The sequence below is a fragment of the Belonocnema kinseyi genome, chromosome 3 (genome assembly GCF_010883055.1).
Source record: "Belonocnema kinseyi isolate 2016_QV_RU_SX_M_011 chromosome 3, B_treatae_v1, whole genome shotgun sequence".
Taxonomy (NCBI): Eukaryota; Metazoa; Arthropoda; class Insecta; order Hymenoptera; family Cynipidae; genus Belonocnema; species Belonocnema kinseyi.
Window position 1 is genome coordinate 131,561,601 of NC_046659.1, and position 15,221 is coordinate 131,576,821.

Consider the following 15,221-nt stretch of genomic DNA (forward strand, 5'->3'; position numbering starts at 1 on the left):
TTTTCTTCATTCAAATTGAAGTCACCAAACTAAGAGATCCAAAGAAGTGATAACGGACTAATATTTTTAAAAAAGGGACAGAGAAAAAATTTTATAATATACTTTCTTTTTTGGACCCTTAATTATATATAATTTAAGAAGACATAATGTAACATGAAATTCAGTTTTATTTAAAAATGTAGTCTAATTGCTTGTTTAAAGTTTCTAGAATCTAGATCTCTTTTTGGAGACTTCGGATCTTAATAAAATCAAGATTGTGAGGAAGAAGTTCGGTAGAAGCAGATTTTTCTGAAAAAAGTCTATGCTTTTTCCATTTTGTGAAGTTTGATAAGCATTGGTTGCAAAATAATAATTTAATTAAGTAAGAAATCTACTGAATAGAAAAAATAACAATGCAATGTAAACTTGATTAAATTCATATGCAATAATGCGTTAGCAATATGTGATTTGATTTTTTTTTCTATTTTAACTTTTGATTGTATTTTAAACTTCTGATTGATCAGTCTGAATGGTCTCAATACAGACCAAAATTTGTTTGTAGCGCAAAGGACTGAACTGATGATTTTGGCATATCTGGTTGAGACCTACAGCTTCGGTTCGTAATTAACTTACAATTATAATTAATTTATAACAATAATTTTTTTTTCGTTTTGTATACTTCGTTGATTATATCGGTAATATTTTGATGACATTTTGTGGTGAAAGATTGTTTTATTGATTGATTTCATTGATTTTCCAAAGAGATAGATCAAGGAGATCTTATCGAAGGCTTAAGAGAAAGATAGTGAAAAAAGTTAGGAAACAATTGCCAATGTTTGAGGAAAATACCGTTCTTCTGAAATTATTTCGCACCTTTGAAGCAGCTTATTTTTCCAATTCTGATTAATATTTTTACACTGAAATTTAAGAAGAACGAGACGTATATTTTATTTTCGAACGACATTCATCAGGATTTTTGAAAACAAAATTCTTTCTTTCTCTGAAAAATTTATAAATAATAAAAATTTTAGTTAACTGCTTATCATTTCGATACACTCTGGCGTTATTAGTTTAGGAAAACTACTCTGCTTTTTGAGTTGGCCCATCGTTTTTATTACACAGTACGAGCAGAAAATATCAGACTGGTTTATTAATTAATACTCTCTGGTATATAATATTTTAAAAATTATTTTGAATCAAGCTGGTATTCCTGCGAACTTTTCAAAGTTCTTTGTTTTCATTTTTTTCTTTGTAATTATTTCAACTCCCTCGATATCTTTCGATTTTCTTGGATTTGCTGTACTTTTTGAAGTTCTTTAATCTTCTGGCTTTCAAAGAGCTAAGTTCCTTAAATTTGTTGAAAAATCCTCCAATGGAGAAAATAAATTTATTCGCTCAAATGGTCGAGACTTGTTTTTCAAATTAAGAAATTTAAGTTGCTTGAATTCTCTGAGATCTTCGATTTTTATTCATTTTCAAATACCTTGGAACCTTCTTAATTGTCTAACTCCTTGAATTTCCTGAAATCCTTAATTTCTTGGAAGTCATTCAATTCCTTGAATATTCTGAATTTCTGGAATTCTCTAAATCATTTAAAATCACCGAGATTCTTTGCATTTTCTGAAATGCGAGAATTCAAGGAATATTCGAAATTCCCCCCGAATTTCGGAAAATATAGAATTCCTTGCAATATCTGAAATCCTTGATTTATCTGAATTCCCTTCATTTCTGAAACATTCTGAACTTGTTTAAGTTCAGTGGAATCCGTAGAATTCTGGGAAATTTTCAAATTCCTTGAAGTTTCTGAAATCAATGATTTCTCTGGATTCTCTTAAATAATGAAACAATCTGAATTCATTCAATTTCTTAAATATTCTGAATTCCTGAAATTTCTTGAAATTATGAAAATTCTTAGAACCTCCAAAAAACTCTAGATTCCCCGAAAAAATCCTTGAAATAGTCCGAGTTTCCTCAAATTCATAAATTCATGAAATATTCGGAATCCGCGAAATTCTAGGGAATTTCAGAATGTCTTGAATTCTCTGAAATTATTCATTTCTCTGAATTCTGCGAAATCATAAAAAATTCTGCATTCATTGAATTCTTTGAATATTCTGAATTCCCGAAATTACTTGAATTGCTGAAATTACTAAAATTCTTAGAACCTCCGAAAAACTCTAAATTCCCCGAAAATCTTGAGTTACTTGAATATACTTAATTCCTAAGAATTAAATATTTTCAAGAATTCCTCAGAAAACCGTGGTTTCTTTGCATTCCCTGAAATTCCCTGAATTTATGAAAATATTAGAATTCCTGGAAATATTTTAATTTCTTCATTTATCGGAATTTCCTGAATTTCTTAAATTTTTTGAAATTATTTAAATACAGTTTATTCCTTGAATCCCTAAGTTCTTTAAAATCCCTGAAATATTTCCAGTTTCCTGAAATACATAAAGTCATGAAATATTCGGAATCCGCCAAATTCTGGGAAATTTCAGAATTCCTTGAAGTTTCTGAAATCAATTATTTCTCCGAAATCATAAAAATTCGGAATTCATTAAATTCCTTAAATATTTTCAATTCCTAAAATTAATTGAATTACTGAAATTAATTAAATTACTGAAATTATTAAAATTATTAGAATCTCTGAAGATCTCTAAATTCCATAAAATTACCAAATTCCTTGAATTCAACCAATTCTTTAAATTCCGAGCATTTTATTAATTACCTGAAATTCCTTCAATTCCTCGGAATATTTAAATTCCCTAAATTCCCAAAATGCGTTAAAAACAATAAAATAGACTATATTCTGTAAAATCCTTGTAATCCTTGAATTTCCTGAATACCCTTCATTGCTTAAGTATTCCAGATGCCTGAAATATTTTGAAATTCTCTGGAACATATTTTCTTTTAAATTTTTATATAATCTTCTGAATTCGGTGAATTTATAGATTTTTATGAGTTCTCTAAAGTCTTTGAATTCAATTAATTCTTTTCAACTTCGATGAATTCTTTGTTTAATTTGTAAATCTTTGGTATAAGGGAATTCTGAGAATTGAAAAATTGGCACAAATTTAAGGAATTTTACTAATTAGAGGAATTTAGGCGATTCCAACAATTTAGGGAATTCCTAAGACTCGAAAATAATTCAAGACTTTCCGGCGGAATTCAGAAGATGTCAATAATGTTAAAAGAATTTGAAAGGATTAAAAATAATGTTACGTAAAATCAACGTAATATTAGTGAATTTAAAGAAATTAAAGTGTATTCAAAATAATTTTTATTCATTTACTAAAACAGAGAGCAATAATTACTAAGATTTTTTTTTTGATTTAGCTGATCTTTTAACATTGAAGTATCGATTTTTTAAATTTAATTTTCAAAAGCCTCATTCATTAAGTGAAATAATTCTTAATATAACAAAGTGATTGATTCTTCAATTTAATAAAAAATGCTGCAAATAATGTATAGTTTTTGTTCTTATTTTTTGCGATAGAACCACATTAAAAAAAAATTTTTCTCGATTTGAAAAATCGTTGAAATGTCTTCCTTTTAAAATTTTTGTTCCTTATAAACATTCCTTAATTTTGTCTCTCGTGATATTAATTTTTGATTTCTTCTTGAATCAATTTCGAGGTCGCCTCACTTCCAGGTGCGTGAGTATAGTAGTTTGTAGACATCCATATTATCATTACAGATACAGCACATCAATTTCTTATTGATTTACTTTTTTTCTTTTTTTCGCAATATTTTTTCCTTCCACAGAGATTGTTTTTTTCTGACTTCGACATTGACACAAAAATAGTTTTTCACTTATTTTCTTTTTAATTTATAGCCCCTATTTCGACACCAATTACATTCGACACCATTTACACGGAAATGAACAAGTTTTACGCTTTCGATTAATAAGGAGCAACGTGAGCGAACTTTTTCTCGTAGGGATGGACTTTGATTGGTTCGTGGTGCCACTTTTTTTCTTGGTTTTTTTTTCATTGTTCGTCTCATAACGGTTTTTGGAAAACGTTTCTCTTTAGGTGGCAAAACGCAGTTTTTGCTTTTTTACGAAATCAAGTGCGAGCTTATCGCCTGTTCGCAACTCCAAAATCTGCAGTATTGGGTGGTCTGAAATGAGAGAAAGAAATGCATTTTATTATTTATTTTTATAAATAGAACTTTTATATTTGAAAATTCCTTTAAGGGTGCAAGGATGAATAATTTTTAACTTTTAGTTAAAAATTAATAGTAATCAAACGTTTTTTGCAAAAGTTTTCGAACAGTGTACCTATAAGAAATGGTTTCGTAAGCTATTTAGACTTTAATTAGGTCGTTTAAACTCCATCCACCCATAATTTCCCAGCTCCCCTTCTTCTTACCCTCTCACACTCATTATTAAACATTGCTTCTTTAAGTTAATTTCCCCCAAGCCCCCTAAATTTCCTTTCCTCATGTCACCGTACTTCCATTACTTCTCCTCACCACTTTTTCTTTCACTTTGCCTCATTTACGCTACACTTCCGCCCCTCACTTAGCCTACTCCTACTCACATTATTTTCCCTCACTTTTACTCACCTGCATTACCATCTTTCCACTCACTTCCACAACTTTCACACCCATCATTTCTCATCACTCCACTTACTCCGTCTCACTTGAAAAATTGTTTTCCTCTCACTTCTTTTACTCCTCCTCCTATTATTTTTCCTTACTTTTACTTACTCACTCACTTTACTTTCCTTCCAATCACTTACTTTATCAACTTCCACTCCCATCATTTCTCATCACTTTACCTACTTCGCCTTACTCAAAAGCTTTTCCTCTCCTCACTTCTCCTACTCCTTCTTTCATTATTTTCGTTCATTTTTACTCACTCACTTCTTCAACTTCCACTCACATCATTTCTTATCACTTCACCTACTTTGTCTCACCCAAAAACTTTTCCTATCATCACTTCTTCTACTTTACTTCTCCTCATTCTCTATGCTCATTCCTCATTTACTTTAATTCATCTATTTTTTCTCTACTTATTTCACATCTTTCTCTCCTAATTTTCCCTACAACCCCTCTTATTTACCCTTCATTCCAATGCCTTTGCACCATTATTTCCACCACTAGCCAAGCCCTTATTTCTCCTTTCTCTCACTTCCTAGAAAAGGTACGATGGATGGACAGACGGTTACCCCATAGGGTGGTCCAAAAAATTTTTTTCATGGAGACAGACCGGAAAATTGTTCAGATCCACACAAAAATAAATTGATTTTTTTGTTTTAAAGAAAAATGTTATTAACAGGTGCCGCGATTTTTCTTGGAACAGGTATAACAAGTAATTGCAGATATTTTATTTTGACTCAAAAGAAATCTTTTATTTAACATCAAAGTTCAATCTTTTTCTAGCTAAACTTTTTCGCGATACAATTTCTTCTAAGACTTTCAAAATTATTAAAATAGGTCATGAATTAATGTTGCAACTAAATAAAAATAATTTTCAGTGTTTAGACTGACAACAAAAAATGTTATTATTGTTATATACAAATTAATGAGTAATAGTCATTTTTGCGTGATTCACAATGATAAGCTAATTTTAACCCATATATTTTGTATTAAGTATTATAGATAATAATTTGCGCTTAAAATGATCTAAGAAAAGCTTATTATTTACAATTATTTAAACAATTTTTATGAACAAATGTAAATTTTTTCCATTTTTCTTAAAAGGCTGGATTTTTTTGCGGAATTAACCTAAGATGTTTTGTCAAAAACTCCTTTCTATCAAATTTTTCATGTTGACCAAAAAATGTTAATTTTTAAAATAATTTTTATAAGCAAATACACATTCGAACCATTTGTTAATGAATAGGATTGATTATTTCTGCGCAATCAACTTGAAATGTATTTTCAGATACCCTGCTGTCACATTTTTCCGTGATCAAAACATGGTAATTTTCTTAACCATGTTTGAAAGCACGTTTTACTAATTTCTTTTTAATACTAATTTTTTTAACAATATATGAATGCTTTTTTTACCCATTTTTTCCATGAGTGAAATTGATTTTTTTTTGCACGAAAAAATCAATCTTATTCATAAAAAAATGGTTAGAAGGTGCTTTTGTTTATAAAAATTGTTTTGAAAATTGATATTTTATGGTATACATAAAAATATGATAGCAAGAAGTCTTTGGCGAAACATTTTATGTTGATTTCGCCAAAAAAATCAAGCATTTTCATCAGAAAATTGTGAAAATGTGCATTTTTTATAAAATTGGTTTAAATATTCGGCAATAATGAGCTATTGTTAGTTTATCGTAAGTGAACATTATTATCTATGATACTTTTTACGAAAAGTACGGGTCAAAGTTAGCTAATTATTGCGAGTCACGAAAAAATAACTTTTGTATTTGGCGCTAATGATGACTTTTTTGTGGGGTTTCAAATGAAAATGATCTTTGCTTATAGAAATTTTCTCATGGAATAAAGTTAGAAAGTTGCGTTTTTTTTAATTGTCTACTTTTTGTCGATTTTTCAATTTGAGGGAGGTTATTCAATTCAAGCGATTCTTTAAATAAATAATTCTTATTGTTGATAATATTCTCTTAGAATAATGCTAGAAAATTGCAGTTTAAAAAAATTAATTTTTTGTTCAATTTTCAATTACAGGGAAGTGATAGTTCATTTAAGTTAACAAAAATAATAGTTTAAAAAATGTATTATCATCGTTAATAAGATGGTTATTTATGGCTATCTTCATAAATATAAATGCCTGATGGTTGCGATTTTTTCGGAAAACATTATTAAATTGTTTTGACAAGTTGTTTGTTAACTTTTAACTATTGCCCCACTAAGTCAAAAAAGGACAGAAAATTTCAGAAAAAACCGCAACCTTCTAATATTAAGCAAAGATAATATTATTCACAATGATAATAAATTGCTTTATCAATTATTTTCGCTAAATAAAATTATTTATTAAGTCACATATAATGAAACATAGATAAATAGTTGAAAATTTCAGGAAAAAATGCAAGGTTCTAAGGTTGAGCAAATAGAATATTATTAGCAATTATCATACATTTTTTAAACAATTATTTTCATAAGCTTGAATGAATTACTACTGATCTCTAATGGAAAACTGCCAAAAAGCCAAAATTAAAAAAAAAAAACCTCATCTTTCTAGCATTCTTCAAATACAATAATAATAATAATAATAATAAATTGTTCAAAAAATTAATGTTTTAGACTTTACTTAATTATTCAACTTATTATAATTAGAACTTGGACTAAAAGTATATCTTTTTTCAAACTAAATTTTGTAGCATTATTGTAAAAGAATAATATTAGCAATAATAATAAATTTTTTAAAGTAACACTCTTACTAAAATTGATGAAGATCAACTTCCTATATTAGGAAATTGGATTAAAAGTGGACTTTCTGACTTTCTAACTCTATTCTATGAGGAAATTTCTAAAAACACTAATACATTATTTAAACAATTTAATTAAACATTTAATTATCATTATGAAATCGTCTTTTATGTTCGCGAAACAATTTGCAATAAAAAGCTGCAACAAAAGTCATAACTATCACCAAAAACTCGACAAATCCATTTTTTCACTTATGGGGTTTTTTGGGATCCTATAAAACGGAAGTATGGTATTGATATTTTAAAATAAATATTTTATTCATATTTTATGGTTAATTGTGAAAGTCATGGGGGGCATTCCTTATCCTAAACGTCATTTAAGAAAAGATGGATTTATTTTTCTGTAGATTCGAAAAAATGTTTGGCCTGTGTCCATGAAAATTCTAGAGAAAAAAATTTTCCATGAATTTTTAAACCACCCTAATGCAAAAACTTAACTATAAAGATTTCTGTTTGAGGGTGCAAAAATCTAAAAAAAAGCAGTTTTTAAGAGAAAAATAATGATTTTTGAGCTTTTTATAGTTTTCCAAGTGAAAATTTGATAAATATAATGAAAACCCTAATTTTTGGTAAAAGCAAGACATGATCAAAAGTACTCTAAGTCAGTTTTTGAGAAAAAAATGTTCATTTTCCTTAAGCTACAGCTGTTTGTGTATTTTTACTTTGGCACGCAAACAATACAAACTTTTAAACAAAACACATCATGCATAGTTTTGGAAAATTATAAAAAACGGTATCTCTGCAAATTGAAAAATCTATTTGCAGCGATCATTTAAAGAAAGTAAGCTTGTTATTCACAAAAATCTACTTTCGGGACCCATAAATATTTTTCTTACGATTCAAATAATCAGGGGTTCTTTTGAAAAAAAAGAAACAGTTTTTAATGGTTTTATTAAAAAAGCCTCATTTGAACCACTTTAAAGTTTTTTCAACTTTTATAAATTTTTTAAATTTAGTTACCTTTTCAAATAGCTGTCTATAGTTTTGTGCTGAAAAGAATATATTTCAACGTATAATATGAGAAACTATCATTTACTTACATTTGATTACCTGAGACTATATTAAATCGAAAAACCAATAAACGAAACTTGAGAGGTATTTTTTACCCTTAATGATAAATAAGGATAACTTTTTATTTCTAAACTCATCATTATACTTAAAATTAATTAGATTTTGACACTAAACACTACAAAGAGCTCCACATTTTTTTCAAAAAAGGATTGTTTTTAGTGTACTTCTTTCAAAAAGGGGAATCGAGGGGAAATGAGGAGAGAGGGAAGTAAGCGAAGTAAGAAAAGAAGTATGGCAAGATCAATGAGGAGAAGTAAGGCTGGTATCAGGAGGGGAAGTAATTGGAAATGAGTGAAGGGAATGTAGAGCAAGTAGGGGAAATGCAGAGATACCCGGGAAAATGAAAAGGTACCTTGGAAAAGAAGGCGGAATCTGGGAAAATGAAGAGGGAGTAGGAAAAATAAGAGGAAATGAGGGCTGAGTAAGGAAAGTAAGAGAAAATTAGGAAGTGGAAAGTAGAAGGAGTAATGAGATGTAAAGGAAGAGGAAGAAGGTTATGTGAGAGTAAATGATTTTTGCAGAGGTAGGGAAAGTGAGGTGAATTGCCGGAAGGGAAGGTGAGTGGAATTCAAAAAGGAAAAACAAAGGAAAATGAGGGAAGAGAGATTAATGGGAAACGACGTGGAATAAGTAGCGGAAGTGAGAAAAAATAACGAGAGAGGATGTTGGTGAATTTAGAGAAAGAGAATCAGGGGAAATTTAGTTGAAAATTGACAGAATTAGAGGAAATGATCGGAGAAAAATTGAGGGGAAAGTATGAAAGATGAAGTAAATGAAGTGAGGGATAGGGAAGTGGGGGAAGCTGGGGGAAATATTTGTGTAATGAGTCTAACTAAGAAGAGGATACAAAGGCTTGTTATACACTTGAATTTATAAAGTATATTCCTGACCTTATGGAAGAAATAGTAAACATTTATAATACTCGGTCTACGATTTTTAAGGGAAGGACATTTTTTTTTAATACATCATGTCCAGAGATACGATTTTAGGCTCTTGCCGTCTATCCGTCGTACTACTTCCTGGAAGAGAGAGAAGAAGAGGCGAGCGAAAGTAGCGTGGAGGTAGTAGGTTGTGGTCATTTTGAGAGGGGAAGCAGGGAAATATTAGAAGAAATGTAGGGGAAGTGAAGGATGTCAGTGACGGGTAATCGCCAAAGGAATATGAAGGGGAAGTAAGGGGCAGAAATAAGCAGATATAAAGTGGGGTGGGTGAGCGGGGCCGGATGTGAGAGGCGGGCAAGTCGAAGGAAGGAGAGCGAGGCATGAGTATTAGTAAGGAGTGGATGGGAAGTGAGGAAGGCGGTGATGATAAAGAATGGATAGGATCTGATAATGGATGCGCAGGAGTGATAGAAGGAGGGGAAAGATTTGACAGACTGATTTCACGTATAAATAGGCTACGAACGCTTTTTTTGTAAGCGCATGGTGTTTACTTTGAATATTTTTGTTTACTTTGGAGGGTGTACATCAATCCCCGTAGAAATTAACTTGTCGGTAAACAAGAAATTTGAGTAATATCTACATTCACTCATATTTTGTACATACGCTTATTTTTCTGTTGCATAAGGGGTAGTTCTTGATGTTTGAGGCCGTGGAAATTATCGATGCTAGCATTAGAATCTGCAACCCCAGGTATGCTGCTAAGTCCCAAAAAAGCTTCACCAGCAAAATCATTAGCGGTTAGTACATCGTGATCCATTACAGTGAATAAAACCATTGCATCTGAACTTCTGCATTGTTCTACACTCACCGAACTGTTGACAAATAATTATTTGTTTATAAAATGTATATTATGTAAATGTGTAAAAACACAGATAAGAATCTGCGACGTACAGTACTCGCATGCGCGTGAGGCACGTTATGCAAGCTATAACGCACGCATTCTGCCATCACCAGTCACATTATTGTGATATGAAGGTAGAGTGTGTGCGTAAATCGTCTTATATCGCCATGACGGCGTATGTCACGTATGACTGTGTATGAAAGCCTGTCTGCGACGCAAGCGTGCGTCCATCCTGCTAATAATTAATAAATAATTCCATAATGGTGATATAACTAAATCCTAGATATTGTTTATTTATCAAAATTTAAATATTACAAATTGTGTCATATGAAGAAAATAATAAAAATTATCATTCCGCCTTTTCATTGTTTGAATTTTATTGTAAAATAGCACATAATATATTTTTTTATTTTTTAAAACTACAATTATTTATTTTAATTGCATAAAATTTAAATTGAATTTTTTAAATTTTAAGTACTTCTTTTTTACATCTTAAATTTTTAATTAAATTAAAATCAATTTTATAATAATCTTTTCAGGTTCAGGCAAGAAGTTTAAAGAGCGCGCTCAGTATTTGAAAATGATGATTTCCGTCGCGCGCACACTAGTCTCCCACTCTCACCGCACCATGCTCTCAGATCATGCTACTCTCTTTCTCCCGCAGCATCTCGCAGTTTCCCGCCAACAGCACGCGTTTACTTTTGGTTAGAGTGCGTTTGAGTTTTTCCGCGTGGGTTTTCTCCTTTTCCTAATTGTTTTCGAATTGATGTATTTTTAGGGGTAAACGGAATAGTTGGATATTGATTTCAAATCGTAGATTTCAAATTATTTATGTCCTACGGTCCAATCGTAAATCGAAAAAATAAATATGAGTCAAAAAATCTTGTTCTTCGAAACTCAGATATTTATTTAATAGAAAAATTCCTTTTGAAACTTCCTGACGTTTCGGTACACATGCGTACCTTTTTCAAAGGTTCTTAACCTGAGTTGATGATAGTTTAAAATAGTCAAACAGATCAATTTTCAGTCAAAAAAAGTAACATTTCAGTCAATTGTTTAAAAAAATTAATTAAAATTTAGTCATTTTTTAGAAGTCTCAAAAAAATTTTCGAGACTTCACTCGATTAGAACTACATTTTTTTTAATTTTTATGAGAAAAACAAATTAGCGTAGGTTGTTTTTCTAATTTGTTTTTCTCATACAAATCTAAAAAAAATGTAGTTCTAATCGAGTGAAGTCTCGAAGAATTTCTGGACACTTCTAAAAAATGACTAAATTTTAATTAATTTTTTAAAACAATTGACTGAAATGTTACTTTTTTTGACTGAAAATTGATCTGTTTGACTATTTTAAACTATCATCAACTCAGGTTAAGAACCTTTGAAAAAGGTACGCATGTGTACCGAAACGTCAGGAAGTTTCAAAAGGAGTTTTTCTATTAAATAAATATCTGAGTTTCGAAGAACAAGGTTTTTTGACTCATATTTATTTTTTGATTTACGATTGGACCGTAAGACATAAATAATTTGAAATCTACGATTTGAAATCAATAAATCCATATCAGTAATTTTTTAAATTATAATCAACAGAGGTAGGTATATTCAAATATAAAAGATAGTATTTAGTATTTTTTGTTAGATCTATACTTAAAGATAAAAAACCGCGTATTAAAATCAATATATAAGTTATAAAAGTGAATTTTTTATCTGCATTTATTCCTGTTCTTGTTTGATAATAATAGTAATATAATATATTTTCAAATCATGCATGAATTTTGAAGCTCGCATATCACCGTCATGCATGCGACTTTCACGCGTGCGAGCTATATGCGTCGCAATTGAGGACGCATCTGTCTGCTCGCGTGATGGCGTGGCGGGGCGTTTGAGACAATCCGGAGGCATTCGAGTCATTACGCCATCATTGTGCGCGCACATTTTTATCTGGGTAAGTTTTTATTTAATTTGTAAATTTGTAAAATAAAAGTTTAAAATTAGATCCAGATACTTACAATTCGAAACATTCATCAAAGAGAGGATTCAAAGTCTTCTTTTTAACATTCGTTTGTTGTTCAGCACAATGTTGAAAAACTCGTCTAGGAAGAAGTTCTATTATTACGAAGGGATCGCTTAGTCCATTTGGATCAAGAGGAATCACGTCTCTGGCACTTATAACCTCGACACAAAGTGAATCATGATTCAAGTAAGCTCTTACTGTCAAAACTCCATACTCAACTGTAAATGTGTTCATTTGGTCCTAAAAAAATATTTATTTGTATACGAATTTCGCTACAAAAAGCATATAATCAGAATAATAAATTGATAAAATAAGAAGAAATAAGGAACTGAGGTATAGCGACCATACTTTAATTAAATAACAGTTCGAGTAGGGGGGCGGGGGGGTCAAGATATTTTTTTACTATTCGTTACGGAAGGAAGGAGGGGGTCCTTCATTCATGAACGTAATCTTTGCAAGTTCGCAAAAACTTCCTCCTGCAGACTATATTTTTAGTTATCAACTTTATTATTTGGTGGAAAATTTAACTCTTCTCTTAAAACGACATTTTCAATTGCAAATTACAATTTTGATATTTTGTTGCTGAAATATATTTTTGGTGACTTTTCTTTCTAATTTGTCTTTTTGATTTGAAAATTCACCTGTTTTAGTGGAATTTTTATTTTTCATGGACAGAAATGCAACATTTTAGTTGAAGGTTTAACAGTCTTGTTAATTAAAAAGTATTACCTTTTTCTTACAATTTTTACTATTTAGCAGAAAATTAACTTATGGTTTACAGTTCTTATTTTGATTTTTCAAAGTCAAGTGAAATCTATTTTGGATGAGAATTGTACTATTCCTTTGGGGGTTTCTTTTTAATTTTTTTGCGCTGAAATTTCATCTCTCTCGAATAAAAATGCAAATGTTCAGCTTAATATTAAACTCTTTTTTAAATTGTGTGTCTTTCTGATTTTAAATTCATCTGATTTAGTACAAATTTCATCTTTCATGTATGGAAATGCTTCTGTTTGGTTGAAAATTAAACTATGTTGTAAAAAGTCATACTTTTTGTTTAAATATTCTACTATTTTGTACAAAATTGAACTATTTCATAAAAAAATGTACTTTTTGCATGCAATTTATAGTTTGGTTAATTAAAATCGTATTTAAAATTTTTGCTGATTTTTGGTTGACGTTTTTTTATCTGTGCATTTTTAGTAACTAATTATAGTCTGAATACTATCACTGAATCTGCCCAATTTTAAGTAATGATGGTTCTCGTTTCTTCAGAAAATTATTTTACCAGTAATCTGCAAAAATCTAGCATCAAAATTTAATTAAACAATTAATTTGATCAACAAAATAGCATCATTGCGTTTAGTTTACATTTTAGTGTTAAAAAATGAACTGTAACATTTTCTGGATGAAACTTCAACTTCAAGAAAAGTTTGTCCTTTTTTTATAAAAAAGTCATCTGTTTTAGTATAAATTTCATCTTTCTCAGATAAAAATGCAACTATTTGGCAAATAATTCAACTATGTTGTTAAAAATTCATCCCTTTTTGTTAAAAAAGTTCGGCTTTTTGATTTAAGATTTCATTGTTTCGTAGAAACTTATTTTTTGTTAAAAAATTTATATTTTAGTCTTAAAAAGACAAGTGAAACCATTTTTGACAGAAAATTCAAATATTTTTTTAAAGATCTTTTTGCTTTAGAAACTCATATGTTTTATTAGAAATTTAATTCTTATAAACGAAAATGCAACTTTTCGGTTAAAAATGATTATTTTTTGATTCAGTATTCTACTACAAATTTTGTTTTAAAGATTTGCTTGAATCACTTTGTTAAGAATTTTTTTCTCAAGATTTATATTTTTAGTTGATAATTCATCTCTTTGGTTGAAAGTTAAATTATTAGTTTTTAATTAAAACTGGAGCTACTTGGGTAAATATAAAACTACTTTGTTATACATTCATTTTTTTTTATTAAAGACTTATGCATGTAGTTCAAAACGTAACAGTTTAGTCTTTTTAGTTTACAATTCTTATTATCATTATTTTTTTCACTAAAAGCAATAATTTCCTTGGCTTTAAATTAAATTTTTTTGAGTTAAAAATACATCACTTGCAAATTTAAGTATTTTGTTAAAAAGCCGTCTTTTATAGAAGAAAAGACATTTTATTTGGTTAAAATAAACTAAAACACATAAAAAATTCTAGCTTGTATTTAAAATATTTTTTTATTTCGTTTATAAAATATTTTTTATTAAAATCAGAAAAAATTAAAATGATTTTATTTGAATATTAATGATCAAGGATTTTGAAAATGAAGCTCTCGGGCACAGTGAAAAATTTTTACCAAAAAAAAATTGGTGACTCAGGGACACTAAGAATATAGTTTTAAAAATCATTTTAAAAAAATCTTTCATACATTTTACTAAAAATATATCTGCAAACTAGCCTATAAATCGCTCGCGCTGTAGCATCCGGAGGGGCAACGTAGTTTAAAAAATATCCAATAGATGGCGATCCGATCAGGCAGTCCTGACTTTGCATTTTTATGTGTAGAAAAAATACTAACAATCATTAAAAACTTGTTACTTTTTATGAATATAAAATTTAAAAAAACCTAATTTTTAGTAATAATAAGAGCAGCTGTAATTAGTCATCCAAAAAATGTAATTTAATATCAGGAAAATTAAATATGAAGATCAGTATTTTGAAAACAGTCTGAATTAAATTCGTATTTTTTGTTTGTTTATTTTGCTACTAAATTATTTAATTTGATAAACAATTGAAATTATTACAGATTCTAAACTTTGTTTGATAATCTTATTTAATTAATAATAGTAATGATAATATTTAAACATGAATAAATTAAAAAAAAATATATATATACGAGGGTGGATTGATAAGTTTCCGGCCTGACCAAGAGATGGCGCCACTAGGCCTACCTTGAGGTGGCGTTCTATAGTACCATCCTTAG

At 29.4% G+C, this 15,221-nt stretch overlaps 1 protein-coding gene across 1 annotated transcript in view; it reads right to left on the reverse strand.

The window, feature by feature from the left end:
* Positions 1-3,298: 3,298 nt before the first annotated feature.
* LOC117170031 (BAI1-associated protein 3) overlaps positions 3,299-15,221 on the reverse strand; it is an 83,010-nt gene continuing 71,087 nt past the window's right edge. The window contains exons 20-22 of the mRNA XM_033356548.1: positions 12,250-12,494; positions 10,004-10,212; positions 3,299-4,101 (exon numbers count right to left, since the gene is read on the reverse strand). Coding sequence (XP_033212439.1) covers positions 4,010-4,101; positions 10,004-10,212; positions 12,250-12,494 — 546 coding nt within the window. The 3' untranslated portion in view covers positions 3,299-4,009. The remainder of the gene's footprint in view (positions 4,102-10,003; positions 10,213-12,249; positions 12,495-15,221) is intronic.